Source organism: Bufo bufo, chromosome 2 (assembly GCF_905171765.1).
Source record: "Bufo bufo chromosome 2, aBufBuf1.1, whole genome shotgun sequence".
Classification (NCBI taxonomy): Eukaryota; Metazoa; Chordata; class Amphibia; order Anura; family Bufonidae; genus Bufo; species Bufo bufo.
Genome location: NC_053390.1, coordinates 281260340 through 281285066, shown reverse-complemented (window position 1 = coordinate 281285066; position 24727 = coordinate 281260340). Strand labels below are relative to the sequence as shown.

The following is a 24727-nucleotide window of genomic DNA, read 5'->3' as shown; positions in this document are numbered from 1 at the left end:
ATTTTGGCAATTGAATTTCAATCCAGAACAAAAGCTATTCTTTTACGGACACTATGAAACTTGTCCAGCCACAGCAGAAACCACTGATTTAGGGTATTGCTATTTTGGCAATTGAATTTCACCCCAGAACAAACGCTATGCTTTGACGGACACTATAAAACTTGTCCTGCCACAGCTGGAACACCAGATTTAGGGTATTGCTATTTTGGCAATTGAATTTCACCCCAGAAAAAAATATATCCTTTGCCAGACAGCAGACAGTATTACACTTGGCTAGCCACAGCTGGAACACCAGATTTAAGGGATTGCTATTTTTGCAAGTGAATTTCATCCCTCAATAAAATATAGAAAATTCTATCCTGAGTTTCTAGGGGTGACAATAAGCACAGCCAAGCCCCTAATGTAGGATATAGCAAAAAAAAAACAACCCTACTATTAATGGTTAAATGGACTTGGTGGCAGCTTGTGCTGGCGCACCACAAGACACAAAATGGCCGCCGATCACCCCAGAAAAAAGTGACAGAAAAACGCTCTGGGCAGCCTAAAAACAGTGAGCAATTAACTAGCAGAAGTTGAATGATTCACAGCTGTAGATCGATCACTTCATTAAGTGTTTTTGCTGAGTTAATCCCTGCCTAATCTCGCCCTAACAGCAGCTGCATCCTCTCCCTACACTAATCAGAGCAGAGTGACGTGTGGCGCTACGTGACTCCAGCTTAAATAGAGGCTGGGTCACATGCTGCACTGGCCAATCACAGCCATGCCAATAGTAGGCATGGCTGTGATGGCCTCTTGGGGCAAGTAGTATGACGCTTGTTGATTGGCTGCTTTGCAGGCTTTCAAAATGCGCCATAGAAATCGCCGAACAACGAACCCAAACCTGAATTTTTACGTAAATGTTTGGGTTCGGGTCCATGTCACGAACACCCCAAAATTCGGTACGAACCCGAACTATACAGTTCGGGTTCGCTCATCCCTACTCCCTAGCAAATTGAAGCCTTTTTTCTGGTTTGCCTCACTGATTAGTGGTTTTCTTACGGCTACACAGCTGTTTAGTCCCATTCCCTTGAGTTCCGTTCGTATTGTGCGTGTGGAAAGGCTCTTACTTTAACTATTAAACATAGCCCTGAGTTCTGCTGTTATTTTTCTTCGATTTGATTTTACCAAATGTTTAAGTGATCGCCGATCACGATCATTCAGGATTTTTTTCCGGCCACATTTCTTTCTCGAATACGATGGGTCCCCACTATCCTTCCAGTTTTTAATAATGCGTTGGACAGTTCTTAACCCAATTTTAGTAGTTTCTGCAATCTTCTTAGATGTTTTCTCTGCTTGATGCATGCCAATGATTTGACCCTTCTCAAACAGACTAACATCTTTTCCACGACCACGAGATGTGTCTTTTGACATGGTTGTTTAAGAAATGAGAAGCAACTCATTACACCAGTGGGGGTTAAATAACTTGTTGCCAGCTGAAAGATAATCGCCCATGCAGTAATTATCCAATAGGAGGCTCATACCTATTTGCTTAGTTAAATCCAGATGGCGACCTTTTTTTTGGACAGGCAGTGTAGATTGTAATAATGCAACCCTGGAAATCTCAGCCTTGTAGAGTGAAGGCAGTGTATAGTAAGGTAACGAAAGCAGTGTGTAGTGAGCCCCCACTCCCAACCTTCCAGGAAGATTTACAAGTGGATTAAACCCATCCTGTTCACCTTCTAGGAAAGCCATTTAGAATAAGTCCTGGAGAGCAAATTAACTTGTTCAATAGAATATAACAATTAGCAGAATTAGGAGGGGATTCTGACCAGGTTAAACACATATAACATCAATTACCTCCTACCTAATTAGCTTGTTATATAGGTTTCACATCTGATAAACCCATCTTCAACAAAGCTGAATACGTTTTAGAGATAAAACCTTTGATTTATTTTTTATTTTATGCACTTTTATAGAGCTGACATATTCCGCAGAGCTTTACAGACATTAGCATCAAGCTGTCCCCAATGGAGCTAATCTAAGCACAATCTAAGTTCCCTGTCAGTATGTCTTTGGAGTGTCAGTATATCTTTGTTAATAGGTACCTTAACTATAAATTCCAGTGCACTATTAAATTCAACATGGAGCCTGTGTTCATCCCTAGAGCATGATAGAGTTGGATAAAAATAAACTGTATGCACAGTAGAATGACCAAAAAACTGCCTAAAATCATAAAAATAAATAAATATGCCTTCTGTTACTGAGTTCCAAAAAAAGTTTAAGAGTTTGTGAATTTAAATCGTGTATAAGATAAGGAGCAGTTAACCAGTAGAGTACATGTACGGCACTGGTGGATGTGACTTAAAGGGGTTGTCTCATTTCAGTAAGTGGCATTTATCATGTAGAGAAAGTTAATACAAGCCACTTACTAATATATTGTTATTATCCATATTGCTTCCTTTGCTGGCTAGATTTATTTTTCCATTACATTATACACTGCTCATTTCCATGGTTACAGACCACCCTGCAATCCATCAGTGGTGGTCGTGCTTTTTTGTCACCTTACATCACAAAAAGTGTAATACCAAGCGATCAAAAAGTCATATGCACCCTAAAATAGTACCAATCAAATCATTATATCATCCTGAAAAAAATGAGCCCCTACATTAGACAGTCGCCCAAAAAATAAAAAAGCTATGGCTTTCAGAATATGGAGACACTAAAAAAAGATTTTTTTTCAAAAATGCTTTATTATGTAAAACTAAAACAAAAACCCGAAAAAGGAGTCATATTTGGTATTGTCGCATCCGTAACAACCTACTCTATAAAAATAGCACATGATCTAACCTGTTAGATGAACATCGTAAAAAACAAAAAATAAAAACAGTGCCAAAACAGCTATGTTTTGTTACCTTGCCTCACAAAAAGTGTAATATAGAGCAACCAAAAATCATATGTACACTAAAATAGTACCAACAAAATTGACACCTTATCCCTGTAGTTTCCAAAATGGGGTCACTTTTTTGGGGTTTCTACTCTAGGGGGTGCTTCAGAAGTTCTTCAAATGTGACATGGCAACTTAAAATTATCCCATCTGCCCTCCAAAAACCATATGGCGCTCATTTTCTTCTGTGCCCTGCCGTGCTCCCTTACAGCGGTTTACAATTACAAATGGGTTGTTTCTGTAAACAGAATCATGGTAATAAATATTGAGTTTTGTTTGGCTGTTAACCCTTGCTTTGTTACCGGAAAAGAATGGAATAAAATGTAAAAATCTGCCAAAAAAGTGAAATTCGCAAATTCGATCTACATTTTCCTTTAATTCTTGTGGAACACCTAAAGGGTTAACAAAGTAAAATCAGTTTTGAATACCTTGAGGGGTTTAGTTTCTAAAATGGGGCCATTTATGGGTGGTTTCTATTATGTAAGCCCCACAATGACCTCATAACCAAACTGGTCCTTAAAAAGTGTTTTGGGGAAATTTTCAGAAAAATTTCAAGATTTGCTTCTAAACTTCTAAGGATACTTTCCCACTTGCGGCAGGATGGATCCGACAGGCTGTTCACCATGTCGGATCCGTCCTTCCGCTATTTCGCCGTGCCGCTGGACCGCCGCTCCGTCCCCATTGACTATATGAACAGGTACCTGTGGTTCTGCGGGCACTTGGACTGTATCTCTGCACTTACCAGTATAGGGAACGTCGACCAGTTGTGGACTTGTCGCCTAGGACTTGTTCTGCAAGTAGGCAGGGTCAGTGGGCTGGGTTCAAGTTAGGGCTCACTGTGTGTGTGCGTGTCCCTGCCTACGGCCATGACAAGGAGGTCCAGGGTGTCATAAGGTAGTTGGAGGTCGGTAAGTGCCCAGGCACCGATGGATTCACACCCCGCTTCTACAAGATGTTCCTGGAGGGTGTCTCTAACCCTTTTACTAGAATGTGAAACTCTCTCACTGATGGTTCTTCCTTCTTCCCTCAGGCGTTGACTGCACATATATGTGTAATTCGTAAACCGGGCAAGGATCCCCTGGTCTGTAGTAACTACCGGCCAATATCATTGATCAACATAGACATGAAGATCTATGCTAAAATTCTGGCTGATAGACTGAAGATCTATATGTCTTCTTTAATACATAGCGAGCAGGTAGGCTTTGTCCCGAAACGGGAAGCAAGAGACAACACAATTTGCTCTCTGGCCCTTATTGCGCGGGCTCATACGACCGCCTTCCCCCTTTGTCTTCTCTCGATCGATGTTGAAAAAGCATTTGACTGAGTGGATTGGGTCTTCATGGGAGAAGCAATCCACAATGTATAAATAAGGTGCTAATGGTATACGTTCGCAAAAATATTATTAGTGTCTCAGCCTGAAAGAACGTTTAAATAGAAAAATAATCAATTATTTTATTAGAACAAAAGTAAGGGGTTAAGATAAAATCAGGCATACAGGGGATCAGGAGTGCGGAGAGGGATCTGTATAAAAAAACATCCGTCACTCTGAAAGCCTGACTAGTAACCTGTGGATACAGCTATCGCTCAGTATTGGAACACACTGATCAGCTTCTAGCCTTAATCCACTAGGTATATTAACAGCACTCTCTATATAGGAACTGACTGAACAAAGCTAAAACCACTTTATGTTTGATTAGCCCATATGTTTGAGCCTAATAGTGGATAGCCAGTGCAGTCAGAGCTACTAAAATCGGTACAAATGCACCGAGATAACGCTGATCCTAAGAGAGTGTGATGTGTTTCAGTACGCTCAGGATGAGGAGGCCAGTGCAAAGATATTTGAACACTTATAGCAGCTGCCCCACTCATTCAGCAGTACAACAAGACACTAAGACTCGCTCTATACGCATTTCTGCATGACTTGTATTTGTCATGCGTCATCAGGAGCGAACAAGTGTGTGTCAGTTTAGCACTGTTGCGTGCAGACTCCGGCGCTTGTGATGGCCGTGTGCGGCCAGATACAAGCCGGATATAAATAACCTAACGCCCGCCCCCATTGGGTGTGTGCCGGCGTCGGCCACCAATCAGGGAAGGAGGCGCGTCCCTCTGACGCGCTCCCTGACGTGACCATCGCACACTGCAGCATATTCCACTCTGGGGAGGAGCAACGATCTGCTCAATGGTATGGGGGACAATCAAAGCGGCGAATAAATGCAAGCGACATGAGTATCAGAGGCTGGAGGGAATATATGAAAGCGGCAGACATAAGAAAACTGACACACATCTATAAATAGAGGTGTCAGAGAGATACAGACAGCCATGCTTAAAGCAACTAGACTGGAAGATAGATGTCATGTGATGTAAATAACAAGATGCTGCAGTATTCCAGGGCAGTCACACCATTTAGTCATGCCCATAGCATCTTGACATAGCACCTATAATATGCTATCCCATAATGATCTAAATGAAGCAGGAGAATGATACTGCCTCATTTAATCCTTTAGGGTATGCTGTGTCCAACTTGAATATCCATTCAGTTTCTTTGCGAAGCAACGGGACATCAATGTCCCCTCCGCGAATGGATGTCACAATGTGTTCGATCCCCTGGACCTTCAGTACCTCTGGGTTACCGCCATGATGGTCACACACATGGCGTGCCACAGAGGTATCACGTCCGTTTTTAATATCGAGCAGGTGTTCACCAATACGTCTGCGCAGTTCACGCCTGGTTTTGCCCACATATTGAACGCCACACTGGTAGGTCAATAAATACACGACTCCCACCGATGTACATCTGATGAAGGATCTAATGGAAAATCTCTCCTTAGTCACATGGCTAGTGAAGTATTTCCCTTTCATGATGTTCCCACAGATAATACATGCACCACATGGAAAAGTCCCAGTGAGTGTATTTTTGAGCCTTGTATCAGGTGTTGGATGTAGGTAAATACTGTGAACCAGGCGATCTCGTATATTAGAACTGCGCCGATAAGTAATCGGAGGACGGTCTGACACCAGAGCACCGATGTCCGGGTCTGACTGTAAAATAGGCCAGTGCCTTTGAAGGATCTCCCATACTTGTTTCTCCGCTTTGTCGTACGTGGCTATGATCCTTGGGCTGTTCTGACCAGATGGCTTCGGTTTTGGGACCAGTAGTTGATCACGGTTTATGCTCATAGAGTGATGGTATGCTCTTTTGAGTGTATACTGAGGGTAACCCCTGCGTATAAACAGTGTCTTCAAGTCATTTGCAGCCACCCTGAAATCCCCCATTTCTGAGCAATTTCTCCTGGCCCTCAGGTACTGGCCTTTAGGAATGCCACTCCTGAGGGCCAGGGGATGGCCGCTGTCCCACCTCAGCAGACTATTGGTGGCTGTCTGCTTGCGGAACAAATTGGTAATGATCTTCCTGTCTGTCCCCACCGAAATGGTCAGATCCAAGAACGTGATATTGTGCTCATTAATGTCAGACGTAAAAAACAAGCCGAGCTGGTTGTTATTAAGCTCGGCTATAAATTGGGTGAAACACTCCTTGGTCCCCTTCCACAATATCAGCACGTCGTCGATATATCTGGTCCAGACGTGTACTGCTCCATTGCTTCACTGAAGACGAGCTCTCTTTCCCACCAGCCCAGGTAGAGATTTGCATAAGTAGGGGCGCATGGACTGCCCATCGCAACTCCCCTGAGCTGGTGGAAAACCTGACGGTCGAAAAGGAACACATTACGATTCAGTACAAAATGCCATCACAAAGGCATTATGTCGATGAAGATCTTCCCCCCTCTGTTGAAGGAAGGCCCGCACAGCAACGCATCCAAGGTCATGTGGGATGGAGCTGTACAGGGCCTCCACATCCAGGCTAGCAAGCCACGTGTCTTCATCGCATTGAATGCCCTCAAGGCGCTGTAGGACATCCATTGTATCACGGGCAAAAGATGGTAGACTCGCCACAAAAGGCCTAAGTATCACGTCAATATATGTACTAATATTGGCCGTGAGACTACCAATGCCGGATACAATGGGCCTGCCTTTCATTGGTGTGTCCTGCTTGTGAAGCTTAGGTAAGCTATAAAACACGGCACGAACCGGAAATTTTGGCAGCAAAAAATCCATTTCCGCTTTGCTGATAAGCTTGTCCTTCAGGGCTTCATTAAGAAGTGTGGACAATTGCTGCCTGAAGACAGGGGTCGGATCAGAGGGGAGGCGTCTATATGTGGTGGTATCTTGTAGGATTCTAAGGCACATGTCACAATATGATTCCTGATCCATGATGACAATATTGCCCCCTTTGTCAGAAGGTTTTATGACAATATTGGGGTCCTTCTCCAGGTCTCCCAATGCTTGTCTTTGATTGGGGCTGAGGTTGTCAGAACCAAAATATTGTCCCTTCAGTTTATGGAGGTCCTGAGTGACAACCGAAATAAAGGTATCAATTGGTGTGTTGTCATTCATGGGAGGAAACATTCTAGATCGATTTCTCAGATCTGTGAACGGGCCATCACCAATGCCTCTATCACCCTCATCATATAAATCAGCCAACAACTGAACATCCTGCAAATCTTCCACTGAAATCCCCCACTCCTGTTAAACACGTTTGTCATGGGTTAGGAAAAATTTCTTCCATTTTAGCTTACGTGCATATAAATGCAGGTCTTTAACCCAATTAAATATATTGAGTTTTTGCAGAGGGACAAACGAGAGGCCCTTTCTGAGTACTTCCATTTCAACAGGGGACAGGGAGCGCTGCGACAAATTCACCACTTGGAGGTCCTTTACTTGGGAACCTCGGGTGACTTCTTGTGGCGCAAGAGGTATTCTGATACTGGGGGCGTGTTGTCTAAAAAAAAAACTCTAGATCCTCTGCCTTGTCTACCTCGCTGTCTCCCCCCCCCCCCCCCCCCCGAGATATAAAAGGACCCCTATTGGATGCTCCTCGCCCTCTGGACGAGTTTGGTCCCAGTTCTAAATCTGTCTCCCCCTCCGAGCATGACACCTCAGTGTCAACCTCTGAGGTGGTCTGACGTTTCGGACCAAAATCGAAGACTTTGCCCTCCTTAAAATCTTTAATGTCCCTATTGTACAACAGATGTTTCTTCTCCTTTACATAGCAGGTGAAACGTTCAATGTTTTACTGTAGCAGAGTTTCATGGGAGAAGCCCTGAGATCCTTTGGCTTGGGACCCTGCATGGCAACCCGTATTCTCGCTCTATATAATAACCCTAGAGTTCAGGTTCAAGTCAATGGCTCTTTGTCCTCCCCCTTCCTGATACATAATGGTACCAGGCAGGGGTGCCGTCTCCCCACTGTTATACATAATGGTCATGGAGTTCCTGGCTAGGGCCCTCAGGGCTAATGAATCTATCAGAGGAGTCAAACTGGGGGAACTGGAGTGCAAGATAGCTATTTATGCAAATGACCTCCTCATTTACTGTTCTAACCCGGTTATTGGTTTCCCCAATATTTTGAGGGAGTTCTTGACCTTTGAAGACCTTAGCAACTTTAAAGTAAACCTCCAAAAAAACTGAGATACTTAACATACGTATCTATACCTCCTAGTACTGTATCTATGTTGCAGTCGTCTTTCCCCTTTCAGTGGGCGTAGGGACATATCACTTACCTGGGCATGGCTATCCCCTCACGATTAGCTGATCTTTACTCTACCAAATTTTACCCCCTTATTGAGAACATTAAGAAAGATCTCCAGTCTTGGAAGAAAATACCTTTATCTTTATCTTCATACACTAAAAATGAATATTCTTCCAAGGATATTATATTTCTTTAGAACTATCCCTTTAGAGATAACCCGCACTTCCCCCTCGGAGTGGGGCAACCGGCGATTTTGGGTCTTCTGAAAGGGGACAATCCTCCACTTCCCCCTCGGAGTGGGGCAACCGGCGATTTTGGGTCTTCTGAAAGGGGACAATCCTCGGGTACATCACTTTCTCAGGGACTCAGCTGTGCGCCCCCTTGACTCATTCTCTGGAGGGAGCAGTAGTGGGGCATGTTATCAATATGCCAGACTCAAAAGCTTTCTCTCTTCCTTGGGCCCCCTCTCGACTCTCTCTAGAGACCTCACCCCTTTTGAATCTATCTGCCTTCAATCCACTCCACCCATGCTTAAAGTGTCTCTGGTCTACGGATTTATCCAGGGGAACGGGGGAGCCAGCGGTGTAGCTAAAGGCTCTTGGTCCTGGTGCAAGAGTTCAGCTTGGGCCCCCCTTCCCTCAGTGCTTTGTAGCCAGGGGCAGGGAAGCACATAGCCTTCATGCTGCCTGAGGCAAAAATTTAAATGTTTCCCACCCACCCTTTCCCAATGCCAAATTCTTGACCTAACCCCTTCCCTCCAGCCAGAGGTGTTACTTGACCAGAATAAACTTTCTATAATAGCGGTATTTTCTTATGCGGCACAAGGGTTTTGCGGCCCCTCAGGCTCCTGGGCCAGTAGCGACTGCTACCTCTGCTCCCCTATAGCTACGCCCCTGGGGGGAACCCCATCTTCCCTGCCTAATGTGTCGGCCTGGAAGAGAGTGCTGGGAGATCTTTCTCCTTGAACCAATGGGAGAAAGCATTCATTTTGTCGCACAAGTTGTCCATTAGCTGTAGACTTTAGGAGAAGAACTTTAAGATCCTATCCAGGACCCCAGCGCTCCTTCACTCATTCTACCCCTCATGTCCGGATCTGTGTTGGTGCTGCGGCAAGAAACTGGGTACTATGTCCCACATCTGGTGGCAGTGTGATCGTGTGGCATCCTTCTGGAGGGCATTGAATGATTTGTACAACCAGGTTAGTGGCAGCGCCTTGCAATGGACCCTTGAGGAGGTTGTGCTATCTATTCTCTCAGGTTCCATCTCTACCCTGAAAAAGGGCCTCCTGAGATTCTTTTTGCAGGCCGCTTGTCTGTTGTACCTAGATATTGGAAATCGCCCGATACACCACCCCTTTGAGAGTGGCTAAACACATTTTAGATGACCCGCATAATGGAGGAATTTTGTGCGGAAGATGAGAGAGTAGATGAGAGATACCTAAAAACTTGGACCACTTGTATTCTATTTAAAGGTTCACAAGCCTTTCGCAATTGGTTGGCTCAGGCTGATGTTTGGACGTAAGTCCTATGCTTTTGTTTTTTTGTTTTTTTTTAGAACATACAGTACGCCAGGAAGTATATCCCCCTCTCCCCCCTCCCACTTTTCTCCCTCCCCCACAACGAAGTGTATGATCTTATATTTCACAATCCTCTCATGCATGACAATTATGATTATCCTTCATGTAAGATATGCATAATCTATCTTATTCTGAACAGTTAGTATTTATACAATGCTGTATGATGACAGTAACTTGATACACTTCAAAGCAGTTATATATTGTTGTTTTCTTTGTCCCTTTCAATAAAAGTATTTGAACAACAGTTTTGTTTGCTGTCAACCCTTCCCACAATTTAAAGAGCATCAGCATGATCAACTCTATTGAGCCAGACATATTGCCTAGTAGGGTTAATCATGCTGAGTGAAACAATATATTTGTTTTCTCTATAGGGGTAATAAATTATGAGATATATTAATTTTATAATTAGCTATTTGGAGCACCAAGGGCTGGCCATAGCGCTAGGTGCACCGCTAGTGCAACATCCCTGTGCTCTGTATACTGCCCCCTCCCCTTTGAGTGACAAGGCTAGACATTTAGTCTAGCCCTGCGTTCTCGTGCCAGTGCCTTCGCAGTAGATCTGATGAGCTCGGAAAGCAGTGCTTTCAGATCCATACGCCGAATCACTGAGTCGACTCAGCGCTTGAGCAATGCATCTTCTGCTGCTTCCCAAATTCAGCAAGCGGCATCTAATTCACTCTGCAAGCAGTGAGATCAAAGCTCCCTATAACTATTATCCCAAATCATATTGGTTAATGTTTGATTATAATTGAGAAAAGCAGAGGGGACAGTAGACAACCCTGCCTGGTGACTCACTCTAAACTAAAAGGTGAAGACACAATAGCATTAATTTTTAACTCTGGCTGGAGGATAATTCAGAATTTTGACCCATCTAATAAAATTTCCCAGAAAACCAAAATGAGCAAAAACTGTCCAAAGAAAGGGCCACTCAACACTGTGAAAACTGAAAGCAGTAAGTGATCATCTAACACCCTCCTCCCCAAAACAAAATAAAATGCAAGTACTTAGATTTTTTTTTTGTCTACCTATATGTGTTTTTTGGCATTTTATGAAACTTCTTACATTAGAAGTTGTGATTGTTGAGGGTGCGATTACAGAAAATTCACAAGAAAGAAGTGATATACAGTTGTGTTCAAAATAATATCAGTCAGACATCACTAACCTGATCAATCACTGTTTATGGTAGAAATGATATTTCTACATGGCAAATAATTTACTAGCAGGTGTAGTAGAGTAATAGAAACCCAACAGACCCAACAGTTATGACATGAATGCTGCTGATTCTCTGTCATTCAATCACTTATTGAAAGGGGCATGTTCAAAATAATAGCAGTGTGGAGTTCAATGAGTGAGGTCATTCATTCTTTGAAAAACAGGTGGTGATTATTACCCTTATTTAAGGAAGGAAGGCAGCAAATGTTGTACATGCTGGTTACATTGCATTTCTCTCGGAAATTCTGAGGAAAATGGGTCGTTACAGATATTGTTTAGAAGTACAGCGTACCTTGATTAAAAAGTTGATTGGGGAGGGGAAAACATATAAAGAAGTGCAGAAAATGATAGGCTGCTCAGCTAAAATGAAAGAACTCAGCCAACAATTACCTCCAGGAAGATCAAAGAAGGTCTAAAGTTACCTGTGAGTACTGTTACAATTAGAAGACTCCTATGTGAAGCCAAGCTATTTGCAAGAAGCCCCCGCAAAGTCCCACTGTTGAAAAAAAGACGTGCTGAAGAGGTTACAATTTGCCAAAGAGCACATTGACTGGCCTAAATAGACATTTTGTGGACTGATGAAAGTAAGATTGTTGTTGTTTTTGGGTCTAGTGGCCGGAGACAGTTTGTTAGATGACCCCCAAACACTGAATTCAAGCCACAGTACACTGTGAAGACAGTGAAGCATGGTGGCGCTAGCATCATGATATGGGGATGTTTCTCATACTAAGGTGTTGGGCCTATTTATCGCATACCAGGGATCATGGATCAGTTTGAATACACCAGAATACTTGAAGAGGTCATGCTGCCTTATGCTGAAGAGGAATGCCCTTGAAATGGGTGTTCCAACAAGACAACGACCCCAAACACACCAGTAAACGTGCAACATCTTGGTTCCAGACCAACAAGATTGACTTTATGGAGTGGCCAGCCCAATCCCCGGATCTTAATCCAATAGAAAACTTGTGGGGTGACATCAAAAATGCAGTTTCTGAGCCAAAACCAAGAAATAGAGAAGAACTGTGGAATGTAGTCCAATCATCCTGGGATGTAATACTTGTTCACATGTTCCAGAAGTTGGTTGACTCCATGCAACACAGATGTACAGCAGTTCTCAGAAACAGTGGTTATACAACTAAATATTAGTTAAGTGATCAAAGGAAAGCAAAATCTTCAAACATTTTTCAGTTTGTATAGTGAATGTTTGAGTTTGTAAAGAAGAATACAAACACTGCTATATTTTTTAAACAGTCTAATATTCACTTTTCTTTAAAAAAAAATCGAGAACCAAAACAAATTTGATATATTGTTCTTCATGTTTTGATTTGGAATAGAATGTGTAGTGTTCCCAATGCATTTGTGTGGATGGAAATAAAAGCTATTAGAAGGATTTTGAGCTTTATTCACTTTTTTAAACACACTGCTATTATTTTGAACACAACTGTAAGTACACTGCCCCCTCAGTTCCCAACAACATTGATAGACTTTCCACAAAAAGCTGTGCACAACAAATGAGAACTAGAGGGCAAGTGGCCGGTAGAATGGTTGGCCCCCGTGGTTTAATTAAGCATATGGTGGTATTTTCAGGCAGAAACACAAATGGAATCTCCTGGGCCCCAGTGCAAGATCCATAACGGGGTCCCATGTGCATTTTATAATACTGGAGCGGTAGATGGTCTCAGGATTTGGACTCGCATCAACTAGAATTTCTACTATGTCATGTGACATGTCAGAGGTTTTCTAGAATGACAGTGACCTTTTAAATACACTACGTAAATAAGAATTAATGTTGCTGACATGATGCTAGAAGCAGAGGAAAAATAAAACTTTGAGCTGTAGAATACCGGCAAGTTCATGGGTACAACAGGTAATTTCATAACATATTAAGAGTCTCAGTTTTCTGTTGTTAATGGATGTCCAATATCATTAGTCCTTCATCAAACCATTTCTATTACACCTCTCATAGCTATCAAACTGGAAGCATGCTGGAGAGGAGTCATGGGCCGTAAAGCTGCCAAGAAGCGAGCATGGGCTGCACAAGTCATACGGAAGTAAGGGAATTGTTGCTGTAACAATTTGTATAAAAAAAATCTTATAATCTTTAATAGATTTTGCAGGATTTTGATATTGATGGCCTATCCTCAGGATAAGGCACCAATATCAGATTGGTGGGGGTCTGACACCCGGGATCCCCGCCGATCAGCTGTTTTGAAGAAGCTGTTGAGCTCACCAAAGCTCCGGTAAACACTGCAGTCTCCTCACAGTGTACCAAACACAGAGCTGTACATTGTATAGTGGCTGTGCTTGATATTGCAGCTCAGGTTCATTTATTTGAATGGCACTGAGCTGTACCTATGCCATGCGACCAATGTACAGTAAGGTCACTGGCCTAGGGAGATACCTAAGGACTTATGGAGTGCCGCAGTCTCTTTGAACAGCTGATCAGTGGGGGTGTCGGGACTTAGACCTCCGCAGATCTGATATTGATGACCTATCCTGAGGATAGGCCATCAGTATCAAATTCCCAAATAACCCTTTTAAGAGGCCAAGGTCCATGAGAACAACCACTACAGTAAATAAGGGGAACTGGGGGTGGCTGAATATTTTCCATACGGTGGTTACCATAAAAATGGGAAATGTAGTATTGCACAGTGCCTGTTCAACTTATGGCATTTCTATCTATTTCTATAAATTAGGTCCTTCAACCTACATCCCACTGGTGGGATGGCTGTTGGCCACAGCATCCAGGCGGTGAATGGAGAGCTGACCATGCGGCTTTCTCCATTCCATTTTGGAATTAGCCAAGCAAGTATGCTTGACTGTTTCCATAAAAATGAATGGAGTGTGTCACGACCACCTTTCCATTTATTTACGCAGAAGCCTGCAATTACCTCATCAGGGGTAATGGGGTGGGAGGATCCCCTGTTCTGGATACAGGTGTGGATCCCAAAGCTGGGACTCAGTGTCACGGATGGTGTACAGGAAACAAGACAATACCATATAAACAATGTCTCTCTGGATCCACAACTAAGGAACAAAGGGAGACCCCTGCAATAGACCTGCCGCTCTCCCTCACTGCTCAGCCTATGCGAACACCCCAAAGGTGGATGGCCGCATATCCACGTTCCTCGGCTATCTATTACCTGTAGACCCTACAATAGTGAAGGGACACGACCACCGGCTCCCTACACTGACACGGAGGGAGTCAGGGTCACCTGGATCCAGAAAAGACAAAATCATAAATACATAAACAGCACTTATCTTGCAGACGAATGACGACTGACGACTGGGAACAGGGAACTGGGAACTGGGAACAGCATGCACACACACTCCAGGAAGTTGTATCAGCCGCACACTACTGCATTATGGGGAGGAACTTTAAGGGTAGCGATCAGTCTAACTGCATGACAGCTGAGATAGACTAACGAGATGAGAAACTAAACCAAAACAAAGAAATTCAAGGAGGAGGATCTGAGAAGCTCCTGTGAGCGCTTCTCAGCTGTCTGGCTGTGACAGTACCCCTCCCTCTAGGAGTGGACTCCGGACACTCAGGGCCCACCTTCTCAGGATGGGACCTATGGAAAGCCCTGATGAGACGAGAGGCCTTAATGTCCGTCACTGGGACCCACATCCTCTCCTCAGGACCATAACCCTCCCAATGAACGAGGTACTGGAGGGAACCGCGGACAAGACGAGAATCCACAATCCTAGAGACCTGAAATTCAAGATTTCCATCAACCATAATCGGAGGAGGAGGCAAAGGCGAGGGTACAATAGGTTGAACATAAGGTTTCAATAAGGACTTATGAAAAACATTATGGATCTTCCAAGTCTGAGGAAGATCAAGACGGTAGGCAACAGGATTGATGACAGACAGGATCTTGTAAGGCCCAATAAACCTAGGACCCAACTTCCAGGAGGGAACCTTCAATTTGATATTCTTGGTAGACAACCACACCAGATCACCAACATTCAGGTCCGGACCAGGCACACGTCTCTTATCCGCCACACGCTTATTTCTCTCACTCATGCTCTTTAGATTATCCTGAATCTTTTGCCAAATAGATGACAAAGACGAGGAGAATCTGTCCTCATCAGGCAAACCAGAAGAGCCCTCTCCCGAGAAAGTCCCAAACTGCGGATGGAACCCATATGCACCAAAAAATGGTGACTTATCAGAGGACTCCTGACGACGGTTATTTAAAGCAAACTCAGCAAGGGACAAAAAAGAACACCAATCCTCCTGATTCTCCGCCACAAAACAGCGCAGATATGTCTCCAGATTCTGATTGACGCGCTCTGTCTGGCCATTCGACTGTGGATGGAAAGCAGAAGAGAATGACAACCGAACACCCAAGCGAGAACAGAAAGCCTTCCAGAATCTGGAAACAAACTGCGTGCCCCTATCAGAGACTATGTCTGAAGGAATCCCATGCAATTTGACAATGTGGTCAATAAATGCCTGCGCCAGCGTCTTAGCATTGGGCAAACCAGGAAAAGGGATAAAATGCACCATTTTGCTAAAACGGTCCACCACCACCAGAATCACAGACTTCCCCGAGGAACGAGGCAAGTCCGTTATGAAGTCCATGGACAGATGTGTCCAAGGACGGGAAGGAATGGGCAAAGGAAGGAGAGGACCTGATGGCCGTGAATGAGGGACCTTGGCACGAGCGCAAGTCTCGCAAGCTGCCACAAAACCCTCAACCGACTTACGAAGCGCAGGCCACCAGAATCTCCGAGCGATGAGATCCAGTGTGGCTCTTGCCCCCGGGTGCCCAGCAAGGACCGTGTCGTGGTGTTCTTTAAAAATCTTGTGTCTCAAAGCGAGAGGCACAAACAACCTCCCAGGAGGACAAAGATCAGGAGCTTCTGACTGGGCTGCCTGCACCTCTGCCTCCAATTCAGGAAAAAGAGCAGAGACCACCACACCTTCAGCCAAAATGGGACCCGGGTCTTCAAAATTCCCACCTCCCGGAAAACAACGTGATAGGGCATCTGCCTTCACATTCTTAACCCCAGGGCGGAACGTAACAACAAAATTAAACCTTGAAAAGAACAAAGACCATCTGGCCTGTCTCGGGTTCAGACGCTTGGCTGACTCCAAGTAGGCCAGATTTTTATGGTCAGTAAACACGGTAATAGGGTGTCTGGCTCCCTCTAGCCAATGGCGTCATTCCTCAAAAGCCAACTTGATGGCCAACAATTCCCTATCTCCCACATCATAATTTCTCTCTGCGGAGGAGAGTTTCTTTGAGAAAAAGGCACACGGTTGCCATTTGGCAGGAGAGGAACCCTGAGACAAGACCGCACCCACCCCTACCTCAGAAGCATCAACCTCAACTATGAAGGGTAACGAAATATCAGGTTGTACTAGGATGGGAGCGGAAGCAAAACTCTCCTTGATATTAGAAAAGGCCTTACGCGCCTCTACCGACCAGGAAGAAAAATCTACCCCCTTTCTGGTCATATCAGTGAGTGGTTTAACAACAGAGGAATAATTCAAAATAAATTTCCTGTAATAATTGGCAAAGCCCAAAAAACGCATCAGCGCCTTCTGATTCTCAGGAAGCTCCCACTCAAGCACAGCGCGGACCTTCTCGGGGTCCATGCGAAAACCAGAAACGGAGACAAGAAACCCCAGAAATTGGATTTCTGGAACCGCAAACACACATTTTTCCAGTTTCGCGTATAATTTATTCTCCCGCAGGATGAGCAAGACCTGACGTAAGTGTTCCTTATGAGTCTTGAAATCAGGAGAAAAAATCAAAATGTCATCCAAATACACTAATACAAATTTTCCCATTAAATGATAAAAAATGCTGTTGACGAAATGCTGAAAAACGGCTGGGGCATTCATCAAACCAAAAGGCATAACCAAATTCTCAAAATGGCCCTCAGGGGTATTGAAAGCCGTCTTCCATTCGTCTCCTTCTCTGACCCTAACCAGGTTGTATGCCCCTCTTAGGTCTAATTTGGAAAAGACTTTAGCCCCAACAACCTGGTTAAACAGGTCCGGGATCAGAGGAAGCGGATAAGGATCACGAATAGTGATACTGTTCAGCTCCCTGAAATCCAGACAAGGTCTTAAAGAACCATCTTTTTTCTTAACAAAGAAAAAACCAGCGGCAACAGGTGACTTCGAGGGTCGTATGTGTCCTTTTCTCAGACTCTCAGAGATATAAGCCCGCATAGCGACCCTCTCAGGTTGGGAGAGATTGTATAAACGAGATTTAGGCAGCTTGGCGCCTGGGGTGAGATTAATAGGGCAATCATACTCCCTGTGCGGAGGCAAACCCTGAACTCCACTCTCAGAGAAGACATCCAAAAATTCAGAGAGGAAAGGTGGTACAGTCTTAGTAGAAACCTCAGAAACAGATGTTATGAGGCAATTCTCTCTGCAAAAGTTACTCCAACCATTTATTTGCCTCGCTTGCCAATCAATGGTGGGGTTATGTTTAGTGAGCCAGGGTAGCCCCAACACTAGAGGAGTAGGCAAACCGCTAAGGACGAAACATGACACATCCTCAACATGAGCATCACTCACAATTAAACGGATATTGTGAACTATGCCCTTTAATGATTTCTGAGAAAGTGGAGCTGAATCAATAGCAAAAACAGGAATATCCTTTCCCAAAGTGCATACCTGGAAACCATGAGTTATTGCAAATTGATTATCAATGAGGTTGACAGCTGCTCCACTATCCACAAAAATCTCACAAAAAATGCTCTTGCTCTCTAGCGCCACCCTAGCAGGCAGGACAAAACGGGAACTACAAGCAAATGGAAAACCTTCAATTTCCGCCTCAACCCTGCCAATAGTAACAGACGGAACATTTTTAAAAGATTTTTTCCTTTTTGTCTCTTTATTACTCCCAGAAAACTGCCTGAATCTCCTAGAGGGACAAACATTTGCCAGATGATTTATACCTCCACAACAAAAACAAACCCTCCCCTGCGGGCTGAATCTTCTATTGTCAGAGGCAATCAACCCCAGCTGCATGGACTCCTGCTCAGAAGGGGCTGACAGCGACTGAGACCCCTGTGCACAGAATGAGACCGCTGCACTGTCCCGGGACTGAGTATGACAGGAAGGAGAGATCTCTCCTCTCTCTCTAAGACGCCTGTCAATACGAACAGCCTGAGACATAGCAGAATCCAAGGAGGTAGGTCTTTCATGAAAGGCAAATGCATCTTTCAATCCCTCTGAAAGACCATAGCAAAATTGACTTCGGAGTGCAGCATCATTCCAACCCGTATCTGCTGCCCATCTCCGAAATTCTGAACAGTATATCTCTGCGGATTGTTTACCCTGGCATAACAGACGTAGTCTAGACTCAGCCAGAGCAATACGATCCGGATCATCATATATCTGACCCAGGGCTAAAAAGAATTCATCCACTGAACGAAGGGGCCGTGCACCCTCCGGCAGCGAAAAGGCCCAGGACTGAGCGTTACCCCTGAGCAGCGATATAATGATCCCCACCCTCCGTTCTTCATCACCAGAAGAATGGGGAAGAAGGCGAAAATGGAGTTTGCAAGCCTCTCTAAAACGCACAAAATTCTCACTACCCCCGGAGAACGTATCCGGGAGCGAGATCTTAGGCTCAGCACAAACTCCATGAACGCAAGCTGAACCGGTCACTTGAAACTGAGAAAAAGTCTTACGGAGATCAGCTACCTCCAAAGAAAGACCCTGAAAGCATTCAGCCAAAAGTGAAACCGGATCCATGCTGGAGACGGTTTTGGCGGCTGATAATGTCATGGATGGTGTACAGGAAACAAGACAATACCATATAAACAATGTCTCTCTGGATCCACAACTAAGGAACAAAGGGAGACCCCTGCAATAGACCTGCCGCTCTCCCTCACTGCTCAGCCTATGCGAACACCCCAAAGGTGGATGGCCGCATATCCACGTTCCTCGGCTATCTATAACCTGAAGACCCTACAATAGTGAAGGGACACGACCACCGGCTCCCTACACTGACACGGAGGGAGTCAGGGTCACCTGGATCCAGAAAAGACAAAATCATAAATACATAAACAGCACTTATCTTGCAGACGAATGACGACTGACGACTGGGAACTGGGAACAGCATGCACACACACTCCAGGAAGTTGTATCAGCCGCACACTACTGCATTATGGGGAGGAACTTAAAGGGTAGCGATCAGTCTAACTGCATGACAGCTGAGATAGACTAACGAGATGAGAAACTAAACCAAAACAAAGAAATTCAAGGAGGAGGATCTGAGAAGCTCCTGTGAGCGCTTCTCAGCTGTCTGGCTGTGACACTCAGATGTATCAGATATTTATAGCATATCCTGTGGATATAACATAAATTTCTAAGATGGGAATACCCCTTAATGAGTGACAATGGCATGACATATTTGTGTGATGTTTTGCCTAATAGGAGAATGGCAATAGGGGAGCATATTCAGCTGACAGATAAAACCAAATGCTGCTAACTGTGTGGATCACCTACAGGCAACACTGTGACCTTTCTAAACAAACACTTTCTCAATTTTTAGTTTCATCAGTGGATTCATAAACCGGAATAAAAAGTCTAGTGACACAAACAGAGATTTTCTTTGCATGATGCATTATAACTACCTCGTAAAACTGAAGGACCATGTGCCCAAAAATGTGCTTGACAAGACTTGGCTACAGCCGCCGATGGCTATGACAAAGGTAAGAAAAATCATATCACATAGTTAGGAAAAATACTGACATATATTTGAGATGAGCTTCCAAGAACTTCCAAGAAAATCCAACAATCAGGCAGCATGTTATTTCAGGTAACTGCACAGAACTAAATGAAATAGGTGAAAATGAATAAGGAGACTCAGTTTACTCGATTTCTAACATTATTCCTGATGTATGCATACTGTAGTTTATAATATCCCCTCTTAGGGTACTTTCACACTTGCGGCAGAGAGATCCGGCAAGCAGTTCCATCGCCGGAACTGCCTGCCGGATCAGGCAAAACGTATGCCAACTATAATGGCATTAGTAAGACTGATCAGGATCCTGATCAGTCTTAAAAATGCCTGATCAGTCGATAAAATGCATTGAAATGCTGGATCCGTCTTTCCGGTGTCATCCGGCAAAAACGGATCCGGCATTTATTTTTTTCACCTTTTTTTCAGTCTGCACATGCGCAGACCGGAAGGACGGATCCGGCATTCTGAATGCCGGATCCGGCACTAATACATTCCTATGGGAAAAAATGCCGGATCCGGCATTCAGGCAAGTCTTCAGTTTTTTTCGCCAGAGATAAAACCGTAGCATGCTGCGGTTTTCTCTTTTGCCTGATCAGTCAAAATGACTGAACTGAAGACATCCTGATGCATCCTGAACGGAGTACTCTCCATTCAGAATGCATGGGGATAAAACTGATCAGTTATTTTCCGGTATAGAGCCCCTGTGACGGAACTCTATGCCGGAAAAGAAAAACGCAAGTGTGAAAATACCCTTACGTGTGTTGGATGATGCCTTGCTGGTCCTCTGCTGGTCTACATAAAGTTTCCTCCCTTTGTTTTAGACCTCAGAATTGCTTCATAAAATGTGCATCAGAAATTTGGTGAGGAAATACTGCAGATCAATTACTCCTCAAAGAACAGAACAGGTATGACAACCAGATCAATCACTCTTTGGCCTACAACTATATATCATGTGTGGTGTGACTTTGCACTAAGCACCTTACATGTCAGGCCTTGCTCTTTCACACATCAGTGATTCATTTCACACAAGTGTGCTGTCCATGGTCTCCATCAGTGATTTTCCACGGTGACACCACGGAAGCATGCCCAATTTTGTCTGTGATTACGGATCCCTCTCGCATATTATAGTCTCTGGGTCAGTTAAAAACACGGACACAACACAGATGCTATCCATGTTTGGTCTGCAGTTTTCATAGATTGTTTTTAGGAGAAGCTCTGGAAATTCATTTTCAGCTTACCAGTATCCATGGAATATGGATGACAAACGTAAAACATAAAACGGACACATGGACCAAACAAAGGTTATTCATGGATGTGCCACTGACCATCTGGTCATGGATTTCATCGTGGAACGGTACCTGTAAAAGAGGCCTTACTGTGTGAAAGTATGTTTGCCTGTCATCCCATGATTAATGTAAAAAATGAAAATCATACATATTCTAGTACATGACAACCTCTTTCTAAAAAAGCTAGAACCAGCCCTGTACCTCACATGGACCCAGAGATCTCCCCATTCATTGCTCCAATTGTTCTGCTAGATTTATTTCAAGCTGCAGTGTAGAGTCCTTTCTCAGTGTTATGTCCTGTCTGCTGTAGCTAGTGGCAGTTGAAGTATGGAACTGAGCATGTATGGCCTTCTCAGTGAGGTGGACAGAGAAAAATAGCAAACAGCAGTTGGCGCTATACAGATGTAATTTATTACGTGCAATTACAGAAGAATTCAGATCCAGCTGCTGGTTTGAAAACTGTAGAATATTATTCGTGGGACAACCTCTTTACTGAAATATTTGAAACAGATTTACTAATGGGTCCACCCCTAGAATCTATCTTAAAAATGATACTAATTGGCGCATCGAGGATTTCTATACTTTTTTCCAACTTGCTTGACAAGGAAGTGGGGCTTAACAAAAATGGGCAGGGCTTCTCAGGAAAGGGTAGTTGACTTCAGTGAGGCCGCAAAAGATGCAGGCAGCACACTGTGTGCTGTCCGCATCCGTATTTCCTTTCTGTGGCATCCGCAAAAATATAGAACATGTCCTATTTTTGTCTGCATAATGGACACGAATAGGACTGTTCTATTATTACCCAGATGTTCCGTCCCACAAAAGGCATATCACACACGGCCGGTATCTGTGTTTTGCCGATCTTCAATTTGCAGACCGCAAAACAGGCAATGGTCGTGTGCATGATTACTTTTTTACATATCTACTATGTTGCTGTAATGCTACTTAGCTCTTTGAGGCTCTGTTGGACCCATAACATGACAGACACCAGGAGCGCCCAACGGTCACCAATGAATTATAAATGTGGTCCATCTGGTCCATTGTTTTCATGTGAAATATAGTGCTGCATGCAGGGATATTTTTCCAGTCAAATAAGACAGAATCTCTTTTTTGGGCTAGGAACTAGGGGTCACTTTCCTTCTCTTGTATTATTTTTCTTATTCTCTAGGAAGGAAACATAGCCAGGTTTATAGGATTCTTTGCAAAATGATCCTAGTCCCAGGTATTGTCCATGTTGCCATGTTAATACATAGCAGTTGCAGCGCTTTTCATTAAAGTTAATTATGGGAGATTTATCAAACTGAAACAAATTTTCCTTTGCTTCCCATAGTAACCAATCCTAGCACAGCTTTCATTTCAAATTCTGCTCTGGAATGATGAAAGCTGTGCTGTGATTGGTTGCTGTGGGCAACTAAGTCAGTTTTCATAAATCTGCCTAAATGTCTTTAGGAATTTTTATTTATTTTCTATATATATGCAGATGCGCCTGAAAGTTGTGGCCAGTGAACTTTTCCAAGGGAAGAAGGAAGGCTATGAGCAAAGTATTAGCCAACCTTTTGAAGAATCGCGGTTGAGTAAGTGATAGTACATAAATTATGTGTTTCTGATATATTTCACTTATAGCGGCTTATAGTCAAGGCTGTATATAGTGTAGAGGCAGCCAGGCAGGAAGGAATGAGAGCCAAGATCAGGTTGTCCCATGCTTCTGGTGGAAAAGCAGCTCAAGGTAGTAGCATCAACAAACTCCACACTTTCCTGTTACAAGGGTTTTGAGGGACATGAATCAATAACAGGCCGAGGCGCCATTTTGCTTTTCCTGTGGCCTCCTCAATGTCTACCTCTTGATATATTCATTGAAATAGGCAGAATTTGCGAGAGACGCGTGTAATGGGAAAGTGCACTGAGAAAAATACCATTACCAAACAGAACCATGCAGAGTATGTGAACAGTAGTCCTGTAGTGATCCTCAATCATTTCATTTCATGTGGAATGTGTAGAGGTTATGAGAAAGGCTAAGGCTCTGTGAGACAGTAAAACAGGAACGGCTCTAAACATTTGGGGGGGATTAATATGGACATTAGGGACAATAATGAAGGTTAGACAATGAGGGGCACCACTAGAAACATCATGCCATCAACCTGAATTTTGTATGCGTTTTATGTTTTAGCTGATCAGGATATCAGTCCGAAAGTCCATCAGCTCATGTTATATGACAAGATGAAGGTAGGAAATTAACTGCATTAACGGTTAAATTATTTATTTATTTTTTTACAAATACCTATTAACGTGATACTTAAAAAGTACAATTAGGGTGCCTTTACACGCAGCAGCTTTTGATGCAGAAATTTTGTGTGACTGAAAATCATCCCCATTCACCTGAATGGGACATGCAGAGATCCATGTGCTTCCCGCCAAAAGAAAACCCCATCCAGATTTAAAGAGGACCATTCACCACTCCTGACATGCCTGTTTTAATAGCATCATGCATTCTCCATGTGATAATACAATGGCCAGGATACGGGTACGCTGACGCCACTTTATGCAGTGTCCGGGTCAGGTGGATAATAGTTTGTATTTGTTTGTGACGCCAATTGCAGCGTGCGCAGGGTACTGTCCCAGGGCCCTTCCAAGGTGTTATAACGCACGTCCCAGATTAGGAATTCTAGAGTGGTGTAATGACCTATAATGTCTCTATAGGGTAGTGGTAATTGTGTCAACGGTGTCTCCTACCTGGGTACGGCTGGACTCCTGGCTCCTGGCTCACTTGCAATAAATTTGAGTGTAGTGATAGGAGTAATAGAGGAATTTTGCAGAATGAACGATGTCCAGACCTTTAGATGAAGTTCAAACGTTACTTTACTGAAGATAACTTGTATCCAAGCAGTATACAGCTTTTGTCTCTGGTCCCAGTAGGTTTTCGCAAGGATTGGCAGGAATAAATACTTCTGCTTTAAATTTAGAGCTTGCAGGATAAGTCGTCTGCTTGGTAGCTCTGTAATTGTGACAGGAATTAATCTTCTGCACTTTTCTGTAACTTCTGCTGTATGGGGACAGACTAGCTGAGGAGGAATGGCTTCTCCTAGGTCTCTGGACTTAACTCACAGATGATTCTCAGGGGATGCTTTCTTCCTGTAATTCTGGAGATTGTCTGTGGTTTTTGCTTCTCTCCCAGTTGAGGCTGAAGGTGCTCAGTCTGGGAATATGATCAAGTCTCAGCCGAGACTAGATCCTTGCTGTCTTCCCTATGCAGGAGAACTCCTGAACGCTATCACACAGCCTTCCCCTAACAGGGGGGAGGCTACACTAACTCTTACTTTCTTCTCCACCCATGCTGCAGGATGTGGGAACAGCCCACCTCGCTCACAGTGGGGGAGCTAAGCTGGAATAATCCATTCCAGCCTAGATACACTAAACTGGGACT

At 43.9% G+C, this 24727-nt stretch overlaps 1 protein-coding gene across 1 annotated transcript in view; it reads left to right on the top strand.

Annotated features, from left to right (window-relative positions):
* The window catches only part of MYO1H (myosin IH), a 198915-nt gene that overhangs the window by 155328 nt on the left and 18860 nt on the right, over nt 1-24727 (top strand). The window contains exons 23-27 of the mRNA XM_040419688.1: nt 13264-13348; nt 19832-19991; nt 20845-20928; nt 22787-22880; nt 23474-23529. Coding sequence (XP_040275622.1) covers nt 13264-13348; nt 19832-19991; nt 20845-20928; nt 22787-22880; nt 23474-23529 — 479 coding nt within the window. The remainder of the gene's footprint in view (nt 1-13263; nt 13349-19831; nt 19992-20844; nt 20929-22786; nt 22881-23473; nt 23530-24727) is intronic.